Source organism: Vigna unguiculata, chromosome 4, assembly GCF_004118075.2.
Source record: "Vigna unguiculata cultivar IT97K-499-35 chromosome 4, ASM411807v1, whole genome shotgun sequence".
In the NCBI taxonomy this organism is placed as follows: Eukaryota; Viridiplantae; Streptophyta; class Magnoliopsida; order Fabales; family Fabaceae; genus Vigna; species Vigna unguiculata.
Genome location: NC_040282.1, coordinates 570,985 through 583,710, shown reverse-complemented (window position 1 = coordinate 583,710; position 12,726 = coordinate 570,985). Strand labels below are relative to the sequence as shown.

Below are 12,726 nucleotides of genomic sequence, written 5' to 3'. Positions count from 1 at the left end.
CAAATATAGTTGTGTAAACAACCATTTATTTTTTTATTGTTTTTCCATGACTCCAACAACTTAGGTTTGAAAATGTGGATTTTTTTTCTATTCAAGACAAACCTTTCTGTTTTCTATCTTTGTTGATAATCTCTCACATTATTCAAAGGGAGGTGATGAATAAAGATTGGAATATGTAATCTAATATATTTGGTATTTAATTATGTTTTAAATATTATTATTATGACCAAATAAATATAGGTGATGACTAAGAGGATATGAGAATAATCCATGCTTATTACTCATCTCACTCTTTCTTTAAAATTTAATTCATTTATATAGTTTCAATAAATTTTGTTTTCAATTATTATGTCCAGTTTACTTTAAATAATAAGTATAATTACTAAATAAATAATAAATGGAAAATTTATTGTATTTTCCATAAATGTGAACTTTTAATTGTATTGCCTAATTATTATTATAAATTGACTTATGTATGAATTACAATATTTATTTTGTATTCTAGTAATTAATTGTAATTAAAGTACAAAACGTAAGAACAACGTTCCGAAAAACGTTATGCTTTGAGTTCATGTTGAAAAATTCACACTCAAGCTAGTTTCGTAATTAATAATATGAGATTAACATATATTATTTTAAATATATTGTATGATTAATTGAATTCTTTTCATTCGTTTAAAATCATTTTCAGTTTCACTCTTTATAAAAAGACAAGGTGAGATAGGAGATAAATTTAGACCAAAAAATAGTTATAATATTAACTATGAGTTGACAAAAAAGTTAAAAATATTAAATAAAATAAGCATTAATCAATTACTAATTTTCTTTCTCTTTTAAGAGTGAGTTAACCAACAAACCGGAAAGGATTAAAAAAATAAATAAATTAACTGATTGATAAGTTAGACACAAAAATACAGTAGTAAAAGCTATATTTATTGAGGAAACAAAAATAATAGAATACTCAACAAATATTTTAAACACTAAATAAAATAATTTTTTTGTATAGACTTTATTTAAAATATCAAAATTATGAAAAAATATTTAAAACCTAAATATTTTAGAAATTAAAAATTGTTGTAGATCTTATATTACATTGAATTAATTTTTTAAGATTTTATATCTTGAATAATAACAAAACATGTATTAGAAAAATATAATATAAAGTGTGTACTAAATACTTATTATCATAATAGTTTTAAATTTTCCTATGGCATGCATATATACCAGTGATGAGAGGATATATGGTTGCCACATATCAAATCAATCGACACTTGGGTACACTTTTTGACTAACTTTTTTTTTTCTTCTAATTTCCGTGGCCACAATTTTTGTGCTATTGTTCAGAAAATTTGTGCCCACCAACCCAAACATTTTAGGAAAGAAAAGTTTCTACCATTATTTAAAAAAAAAAGTTAAATATGATTTTCTCCTTTTAGAATTAGTCATTTATAAAAAAATTTGACCAATTTAATTTTTTATCTCTAAAAATACATGAATTTAGTCATTTTAATCAAATTTTGTTAAGTTTATTTGAAATTTCAAACGCTTTTTATGATAATATTTGAGTTATCATTTAAGTGAAAATAGGTCAAACAATATAAACAATTTAAATACTATCATGAAATGTGCTTGAAATGTTAGATAAACTTAACAAAATCTGGATAAAATGACTAACTCCATGTATTTTTAAAGATGAAAAACTAAATTGGTCAAAAGTTTTAAAAAGAGACTAATTTCAAATTTTACTAAAACTTGAGGGACCAAAATCATATTTAACCCTTTAAAAAACAATAATTACTAAATATTATGTCAAATGAATTGTAGTATTACTAGTTTACTTCTAAATTTTTATTTCATTGGCATGAAATAAAAAGAGTACAACATGCCATAGATAATTTATCGTCCAATTAAAAAAAATGATCTTTCTAATCATTTTGCATGTACCTTTTAAGTGGACTTCAACTACCTTATTAGACATTTTGTCTAATCACCTTTGCCTAACATGATGTTCTAGTTTCATAATTATGGGGAAAAGTACTGAATTCAGAAAATTTTCGTGATGCAATGGATACTAACTATAAAGGGAAAAACAGTGACAAATAACCGAACTCATGCAATTATAATGAAAATGTTTTTCATAATGAAAATGCTTTTGTTTAAGAAAGGTATTTTTTTTTCCTCAATTTAAATGTATGGGAGGTAGATTGTACTGTTGAATCACTCACTACTAAATAAATGGAGTGTAGCTAATCAATTCATAATAATCATAAGTTAAGTACAATCGATGAGTCTAACATCAAAAGAAATTTTGTTAAAGAGAAATTATATAAATATGATTCAAGTATAACTCACATAAAATATTTACATTATTTTTAAATCAAAATCTTATATGATATTTAATTTTTTCATTTTTATATAATATATATTTAGATCTCACTTAAATTTTCAAGAGAGTGTTATGACCTTAATTTATTTATTGCATGGAACTTTGGTTTTAATTCATAATAATTATGTTTATTTCAAATAAAAAAAAACAAAAGCTTCATTATAATAATTATGGCCTTTTTTCTTAGAAGTTAAAAATTGTTTGATTTGTTCTTTAGAGATGACAAAAATATTTATATTCGTGGACATTAGTAAATAAAATTCATGACAAGTAGTTAGTAGGTATTTGTTACCTACGAGTAACAGGTAATACTCGTTTATCAACAGGTTGGATGTGGGTATCATACTATCTATATTGCGGGTATCCGTTACTCGCATAAAATTAAAATTTAATTTATATTTTATTAAGTTAAATTTAATTAAATACATTTTATTTATTTATATTTTATTAAGATAAATTTAATTAAAATTAAAATTTAATTTATGTAATATCATATTTTATATATTTTATAATTTTATTTTAAAAAATTATAAAATATATATCATTTTTAAATATTAATGGGTATGAAGATATTCACAAGTACCTGCAAGTATTAAAAAAATTTGCAGATATTTTTTAAATAAATATTCGACAGGTAAACGAATGATTTTTATTTTTTTTCGGGTAGGCACTATTTGTACCCACCGTTGACCTCCCTAATCCTCTCCATAGACTGAAAATTAATCACACACTAAAATTTTTTCGGATAAAATATAGAAAACAAAAATGTATGTGAGAGTATTTAAAACTACAAATTAGTTTTTTTTTAGACGAGAGCTCCTAAACTTAATCACAACATTTTACTTTTCACGTTAGGATCCTTGTACTTACAATTGCATGAGCAATAACATTCTACATTAAGAAGTTCCAAAAGATATTGCTTTTATTATATTTGAAATTGGTATTACATTTGATATTGGATTCGGATCGTACCCATGTACAACACTTGTACAAGCCCATTTGGACATAATTTGGGGGGCTTCTCTCTGCACCCCAAACCTTCTCCTGTACCCCCAATAATTACCTTTTTGACCCTAATCAAAAGTAAGAAACGGATTTCGAAATCTGTTTCATAAATTTTCATGTTTTTTTATGAAATGAATTTTGAAATCCGTTTCAAAAAAGTATGAAACGGATTCTGAAATCCGTTTCACAAAAAAAAAATTAAAATTTGTGAAACGAATTTCAGAATCCGTTTTAGAAATGTATAAAACGGATTCCGAAATCCGTTTCACAAAAAAAAAAATTTGTGAAACGGATTTCAGAATCCGTTTCAGAAATGTATGAACGGATTCCGAAATCCGTTTCACAAAAAAGAAATTAAAATTTGTGAAACGGATTTCGGAATCCGTTTCAGAAAAGTATGAAACGGATTTCAAATTCCATTTCAGAAAAGTATGAAACGGATTCCGAAATCCGTTTCTAGAAAAAAAAAATTTGTGAAACAGATTTCGAAATCCGTTTCATACTTTTTTGAAACGGATTCTGAAATCCGTTTCACAAAAAAAATAAATTGTGAAACGGATATCGAAAATCCGTTTCAGAAAAATATGAAACGGATTCCGAAATCCGTTTCTAAAAAAATTAATATTAAAAACGTGGTTGTCGTTGATGTCGCTGAGGGAGGGGTCGAAGGTAGTGTGACGAAGGAGGTTGAGCTGGGAGAGGGTTGGGGGAGGCCCATGGAGAGGGCGGGGAAGTGGGTGGAGGAGGCGATGAGGAAGGCGAGACCTTCGCCGGAGGGACAGGAGGGAGAGGAGAGGATGGAGAAGGAGAAGTGGGAGGAGAAGGAGGCGGTGGAGTTAGTTTGGGAGTAAAGAAAATAGAGAGTCAAAAGGATAATTATTGAAGGTAAAAGAGAAGGTTTGGGGCTGCAGGAAGAAGCCCCCTAATTTGGACATATAATACGGGCCCTTCAATGTTGTGCATTTTTATGCATTGGACCAAAAAAGTTGTCCTGAAACCCAATTCACCTTAGATTAGCCTAAACATTGACCAACTACAACGGCACTTATTTTTTTTCTGCCCTCCATAACTTTCTTCCTTTAACCTCAAATAAATAAATTTCCCATTTTACCCTTTTTCAAATTGTACAATTTTATTTTTAAGAAAGACTTCCAGCTTGCACAACCCGAAAGCTAAAAATAATTTTCAGATTATATAATTCAAAAGTTAGTTGGTTTCCGGATTACACAATAAAAAATTCATTTAACTTTCGGATTAATCATTTTTTTTAATTTCCGGAATGCATAAAAAGGGTAAAATGGAAAGTTTTTTTTATATTGGGGTGCAGAAAGAAACATAGGGAGATGCAGGCCCATACATTTGACTTTTTCTTTCTATCCTTTATAAATTTTTTTAGTACTTTTTTTTTATTGTGTCTCCATGATATACCGAGTATCGCTATTTTTGAGGTTTTCAAATATATTAAAAAGATAATTAAAAGACCAATATAATGTACTTTTAATGCTCAACAAAGAACAACACTAAAAAAACCAGTAGAGAATCTAAACTCCTTATAAGAATAGTTCACACCTTCTTTGTTTCAGAAAAGGTTGATCGTACATGTAAAATCTTCTAACCTTTCCACAAAAATGGAACAACCCTTTTAAATTTCAGATTACATAATTCTGAATGTGAAACCATGATTCTGAATTAACTTTTCCACAACGAAAGAGTGCATATACTTTCTTTTTGTACATGAAAATTATACAATTATGGTACCTAAGTTTGGATTTGATGGCTGGCAAGGTTGAAGAAGGCACCTCTCATGTGCCTAAGTTGAGCATAGGTTCCTTGTTCCAGGACCTTGCCCTCACACACATAAGCAATTGAATCAAGCTCTTTGATAGTGTTAAGCCTATGTGCCACAACAATGGTGGTTCTTCCTACCATAGTCCTATCAAGTGCTTCTTGCACAACTTGTTCTGATTGCACATCCAATGCACTTGTTGCCTCATCAAGAAGTAGTATCTTTGGGTTCCGAATTATGGCCCTTGCAATTGCTATTCTCTGCTTTTGCCCTCCTGATAACTGCACTCCCCTTTCTCCACATTCAGTTTCATATCCTTCTTTCAGTGATCTACATCACACCAACATGGAAAATTCACTTCTTTACACACTCACAATTATCTCAGGCAACTTTGTCTAAATCATCAGACATGTGTACACTGACGGAACTAAGACCTTAAGTCAGTGAAGACATGTCATATAATGTATTTGTACACTCTCAACTATACACAAGTGAATGTGTATCATAAAACACCGGTCAGCGAGTTTAAATATATAAGATTAGGGAGGACAAAATAAAATTTTCAGATACTTAGTAATAATTTTAACAAAATCAGAGAGTACACTTGCATACTCTAGTATACACATGCACACCCTGATGTACACGTAGGTCTGTCACAACATGTGGATGTGTTTGAGTATATTAACCATGAAGCAACTTTGTTAAATTTGATTGTATATACTTTTCACAAATGAATATGACAGTTTATGGTTAAAACAAGTGAGCATGTAGTATCCATGTAGAGAGAAAACTTACGAGATGAACTCATGAGCATTTGCAGCTCTTGCAGCCTCAACTACTTCATTCTCAGTTGCATCTTGCTTCCCAAACAAAATGTTCTCACGTATGCTGCCAGAATATATCACAGGTTCTTGGCTCACTAGTGCTGTGTGCTGTCTGTACCAGTGAATGTCTAATTCCCTTATGTCTACATTGTCCACTTTTACTGAACCTCTCTCCACATCATAGAATCTTTGGATTAAGCCAATCACTGTTGATTTTCCACATCCACTTTTTCCAACCAGCCCAACACTTTTTCCTGGCTTCACCTCCAAGCAAAACTTGCGCAAAATTGGTGTTCCTGCCCTGCTTGGATAAGCAAAATCTACATTCTTCAACTCTATCTTACCACTCATCTTTTCCAACTTAATGCCACTAGCGTTATCTCCAGCCTAAAAATAACACCATTTCATCAGTAAAAGTTGTAACATATTTATGATAGGGAAGCATAGCTGTGCTTGTGTCTATGCAAGTGTGCAAATAAGATTAATAAAAGTGTTGCACCATTAGTTTTGTCGGGAATAATCCAAATGTGAGTTTAAGCCTCACACGAAATAAAAATGACATAAATTATGAGTTTTGCATCTTATATGGTGTATAACTTTGTTATTTTTATCTGATGTGACACTTAGACTCACATTTAAATTATTCTGAACAAATTTTGATGCTATAGGATGCGCGAATAATATACAGAGCTAACATACCTTGGGAATTAGTGATTTCCTGTCAAGAATTTCAAACACAGATGCCACTGCTGTTGAGCTCTTGGCAAGGTCAGAAGTCATGCTTCCAGCATCAGCTATGACCTTGCCCGTGCTCACCAGCACAAAAAATGTTTTGAACACATCCCCAGCTGATATTTCTCTCTTTTCAACCAAAGTACCACCATACCAGAAATCCAAAGCCCATGACATGAACGTTAGGCACTGAGCAGAACCCATTCCTATGCCAGCTAGCCAAGACTTCTTCCTAGCCTCCTTCCTTGGAGCCTCTTGCGCCTCATCAAATAGACTTAGAACTTTTGGAATGCTCCCAAAAGAAGTCACAATTCTGTGGTTATAAACTGCCTCCACTGCAATCTGTGTACTCTGATTCTGTGCCTTAACAAATTTTGTTGAGAGTGTGGAGAGCAACACTTTTCTTGTATAAAAGCAGAGAATTGTGAGTGGCTGCACTGCTATCATAACAAGAGCTAGCTTCCAAGCCACGGCAAGCCCTATGATCATTGCAATGGTGACAGCAGAAGTGGTTTGCACCAGTAAAGAGAGTCTATCTGCCACAAGAGACTTCACCATGGAAGCCTCATTGCTCAACCTTGAGCATAATGCTCCACTGGAGTTTTGTTCCTCATCAAACCAAGCAGTTTCAAAGGTTAAGATATTCTCCAGCATGCGCAGCCTTATCCTTTTGGTTAACATGGCTCCCATGTAAGCAAAATTGTAGTGTTGCAAGAGATTGAGAGTGATGGAGGCAAGGGAAAGAGAACAGAAAATCAATGAATAAGTTCTGATTCTGTGCATCATTTCTAGATGGCTTTTGGCAAAAAAGGCAGAAATCATGCCCCCTATGGTTAAAGCATATAGTGGTTGAACTGAGCCAAAGGCTATGGCTGAGAGGGTTCCAATTAGACCTTGTTTCCATTCAGGAGCATTGAGAGAGAGAAGTCTGGTGAAAGATGGTGGAGGGTGAGAAACTGGAGATGGGGTGGTGGTGGCTTCAGCAGGCAATGGTGACTTTGGAAATATGGCAGGACTTGACCTTGCTGTGCTTGGTCTACCTGCACTGCTTCTTGGTGCTGAAAGAGCACCTAGTTCTGAATTTTGATCTTGGTCATCCATGCTCAATTGTGTCTGTAACTTTGCTAGATTTGCATAGTGGCCATTTTGTCTGTTGATGAGTTCATTGTGTGTGCCGGTTTCAATGATTCGACCACCACTAACAACTGCTATCAGGTCTGCATTTCGGATAGTCGATAGCTTGTGTGCAACAACCTGATCAAGTTCAGTTCCTGTTATTGACACTTGTTTTATTCTGATATACGAATCTGAATTCTCTACTTATTTTTATGTCTTGTTTCTCTGTTGTGCCTTCAAAATACACCGATAAACAATCTTGATGTTTGTTTATCGGTGTATTTTAAAGACACGGCACAACACAACACCAAAAATCCAGTAAAGCATCTGAACTCTGATTATACTAATACATTGATGATTGCACTTACCAATGTAGTTCTCCCCATGGATGCTTGATCGAGGGCATTCTGAACCAGTAATTCTGATTCAGAGTCAAGAGCACTGGTTGCTTCATCAAGTAGGAGAATTACAGGATTCTTTATGATGGCTCTTGCAATGGCTATTCGCTGCTTTTGTCCTCCTGAAAGAAGTGCTCCCCTTTCTCCGATCTACTTGAAAATTGATTAGGTTAGTAATATATAGCTGCATTTTTCTGATAATATAAAATGTAGAATCAAACTTTTATGTGTAGATTAAGCATCTATGGTGGTGAAATTGTAAACTAGAGCTTGTATCTTTCGCAGAAAGCTTCTAATAATCACAATATTTATTTTCTTCCAAACACATGCTTAATAGTATTGACAGATAAACAGATAACACTTTTTTGGAAGAAGCTTAATTAAGATTTATCTAGTTCATAAACTTGTGCATTTTTTGTTGTTCTTAAAAGTTTATATGAGTGTTACTTTTTTTATTCGATTCCAACTCATCGATTAACTTACTATACAAATAATAAGAAAGAAAACATTTTGAGCATTTATATAACAATGTTTTCAATAAAAAATTAATTAAAAATACTTAAATTGATTATGTCCTTAATTAAGCCTTTGCATATGTAGGAGAAGAACAAAAAATAAATTAAACTTCTTTTATAAATTAATCATATCCATTTCAATTTTCTATATAAATCAATTCTATCTATGAAGTTGCATCATTATTTTTATTTTCTTTTATTAGTGTCTATTAGTAAATTCAACCAAGTAGAATTGTATTGGAAATTTGAGCGATTGAAGTTAAGTTAACTAGTTGCAAGGTCAACAGAAAGAAAATTTTATAGCCATATATACATAAACATTCAGACACAATTTTTTTTTTATTTTTTATTATCATTTAACATTATCCTTCGTAATTATTTATTTATTTATTTATTCTAAAAATATAAAAGTTAATTTTTGTTAAGAATATTTTATTTCCCTAGTTGTAAATTAACTTTTATAAAAGTTCTTTTCATTATTTGTTTTTAACTAAAGTAGATTGATTTTAACTAATTTTAAGTACTTGTTTGGATAAATTTTGTTCAAACAAAGTTCATTGAATAAAGTGATTCACCTTAGTTTCATAACCTTCAGGAAGCTGCCTTATGAAGTTGTGAGCATTGGCTGCTGTAGCTGCTGCAACTATTTCATCCATGGTAGCATCTGTTTTCCCAAACATAATATTCTCCTTTATGGAAGTTCCAAACATGGCATGTTCTTGACTCACAAGCCCCATTTTCCCTCTTATCCATTTCAATTTTAGGGTTTTTATGTCTACACCATCAACCCTCACAACACCTTCATCTGCATCATAAAATCTCTGCATCAATGCTATTGCTGTGGATTTGCCACTTCCACTTGCACCAACTAGAGCAACCGTTTTCCCTGCTTCCACTTGCAGATTGAAATCACTGAGCACAACCATATCTGGACGAGAAGGGTATGTGAATTTCACATGCTCAAACTCTACCTTCCCACTCATGTGATCCAACACAAGCCCTTTTGTGTCTTCACCATCAATTAATGGTGTTCGATCAATCATGTCAAATATTCTTGATGCTGCAACAGATGCTTCTGTGAAGTACTTCAAATCAGGAAGCACCACTCCAAGAGATCTACATGTTAACATGCATTCCAAGAATCAGCAAAGAACAAAAAATACACCACTGTTTATAAGTCTTTTTTCTTGTATGGTTTTTAACTTTAAAGAAGAATATGCAATATAATTCTTATCCTAGATCCTTTGTCGAGTCTGAATAAAATCTATTCGATATTGGTTCAGAAAGAACGTGTGAAAAATGTTACTCGAGACAAGGAGGATCGCAATGAGATGAAAATATCGACAATTATTAAGGGATATCTCATTTAGAGTTGCTTAAAGAGATCACTTTCTTTGAAAGAAAGAGCATTTCAATGAAGTCACCACTTCTTTCAATTGCCTCCTTTACCGAAGATATTGCCACTACTATGTCTTCAAATTAAATATCATTTTGTAAGATACTAAAATATTTGGTGCATTATTACTAAAGATAAAGACACCGAGACTTTTTCTGAACCGATTTGATTCCAATCTTATCATACAGAAAGGCTATAGTTATGTAGAATTAAACTAATATATTGTTTTTAATTCCCTTTTTCTAAAGAGAACTATGATAATGTCTGGCCATGACAACTAGATCATGTAAGATTATAAATGTATTCTTAACTTTAGATTGATTGAACTTTCTGGCCCTATCCCAATTTTTAATTGATTGTTAAGATCCATCGACCTGCTACTTTAATATACTTTACATCAGCCACAAAAATAATGTAATGAAATTTCATGCATGATTGAAACATGTGATCATTGGTGATGAATAAACCTTGATGGATTCATGTATCAGATTTTTTATGCAGTGATGGTAGCATATGTTTATAGCTTTGTGGATTAGGTTAGGATTTAGCGAGTTAGATTGGAAATTAAAGTTGAATGCAAAAGGAAAAGAGAGAGACATAGTTACTTACAGTCCACACATTATGAAGGAAATGCCTGATGCATAGATTCTTCCACCACTTTCACCTTTGTACATAACCAAACGGCTTCCATACCAAGCAATGAAAGCCCATATTGCAAAAGAGAGACCTGTGCTTCCTACTGCAAGACCCTTTGCTATTCCTTGTTTGATTCCAAGCCTTGAGGTTCTACACAATATGTCTGAATATCTCCCACTGATTCTCTTCTCTGCAGTGAATGAATACACTGTTTTCACTGAGCTAAGTGCCTGTTCTACAATGCTGTTTGCTTTGCCATATTCTTTCACAGAGGACTTCGACAAATAGATTAGATACTTTCCATAAATCATGCCAGGGATGATCAGAAGAAGCAGCGTTGGGAATGCTACTAACGCCAATCTCCAAGAAAAATATGTGGCAAACGCAACCCCAGATATGAATGATGATGAGTGCATCAAAAATAGGGGCACCTGAGAAAGGATGAGAAGAAGACAACATAAAATTACAAAGATTTTCATGGTACAAAACAATTGATGTTGCCTAAACTAGGAGAAGAATATGACCTTTTCACTCAGAACTTCTTGGATGAGAGAAGTGTCTTTTGATATGCTGTTAATGATTTCAGAAGTGGTTGCTTCTTGAGAATCGAAAAACCCTACTTCTTGTCTCAGGACAGCTTCCAAGTACTTGTAACGAATTCTCAGAACCTGTCTCTCACTTGTTTTGCTCCAGCAATACCCTTCTGCAGTTAAGCATATCAAGTATTGATTAACTAGTGTTTTCTCAAGAAGTTCCTATTCTGATCAAAAGTTTAAGAAAATACTAGTCTACTTTTTAGGGTTTCATAATATAATGACCAAAAACATGTCTGCCAAATTAAACATGTGAAAATTGAGGTTGTTCTAGTTAGTGGCTACTACAGTTAGATGCTATAGCTAAATGTTGCACATTAGTTATTACAGTGTTCACACCTTTGTCCTCAAAAAGTAAAGCAAAAGAAGGTTTGAATTTGGATTACCCATGAAGGCCACCACCATCACTGCTAATCCCAAGTAGACAAAATATAAGCTGCACTGCAAGTGACAATCAAAAAACAAAAATGAAAGAAGAGAGAGAAACATATTAGTTGGTCAGAAAACAGTGTGCAGAAAAGTGAAACAAGAATTTAAGGAATATGAGTCAACCTTTTCAACCTCAGCCATGTAAGTCTTAGTACTACTTTGTTGTTGGTTGTTGTTACTGTAACCTAGGCTGTTCATGATACGGCTTGCAAACAGCAACAAAATATTTGTGGACATGCCATCTCCAATTGCTCCCAAAGCACCCATTAGCATGAGCACAACATCAATCCAATCAGCATATCTCAAAATTATGGCTATGGAAGCTCTTCCTTTTCTTCTCATCTCTACCTTCTGTGTCTCAGTCTCATCCATTCTTGGAGAACCCTTTTAATATGAAGATTGTATGAAAACCTTGTTAGAGTGAGTGAGAAATTGTGTGTTGTGGGGGCACATCACAATGAGATGATTTTGGTTTCCAAAGCCTATATATATATATATATATATATATAAGAGTGAGGAGTGAAGTGTGAACACAGGTCCATGTGCATCTCTGTCATGACTTGAAAGAGTGAGAGAGGCATATTCTAATGAATAATATCATGATCAAAGGCTTTTTGTGTGTAGTATTGTGGGGTTGTTAAAGATGATTTTGTGCTTCTCGTTTCATTTCTTTGTTTGTTTTTCAATTCTTTAATCTTCAAAATCCAATAGATTGTCACAATTTTTTGTCAAGTTTTGGAGAAAGATGATATGACATACCAACATTTTTCCATCACACCACTCGTTCCTCTTTCTTTCTAATTATTTAGTACTCTCATTTCATGTCACACTTTGGCCATTGTCGGTTTATTGCAATTTGCCACCTTTTTTGGTATTTTATTATAAATAAATCACCACTTCAGGTTCTAAT

The 12,726-nt window shown here is 32.5% G+C and overlaps 1 protein-coding gene across 1 annotated transcript; it reads right to left on the bottom strand.

Annotated features, from left to right (window-relative positions):
• Positions 1-4,928: 4,928 nt before the first annotated feature.
• LOC114182148 (putative ABC transporter B family member 8) lies at positions 4,929-12,294 on the bottom strand. Its single transcript, XM_028068931.1, has 9 exons — positions 11,940-12,294; positions 11,774-11,828; positions 11,319-11,497; positions 10,768-11,225; positions 9,338-9,878; positions 8,218-8,397; positions 6,701-7,987; positions 5,973-6,388; positions 4,929-5,507 (listed from the first exon to the last, which is right to left on the bottom strand). Exons 1-9 carry the CDS (start codon positions 12,186-12,188, stop codon positions 5,150-5,152), a joined length of 3,723 nt encoding a protein of 1,240 aa, XP_027924732.1. The 5' UTR covers positions 12,189-12,294; the 3' UTR covers positions 4,929-5,149.
• Between the last annotated feature and the right edge of the window lie 432 nt (positions 12,295-12,726).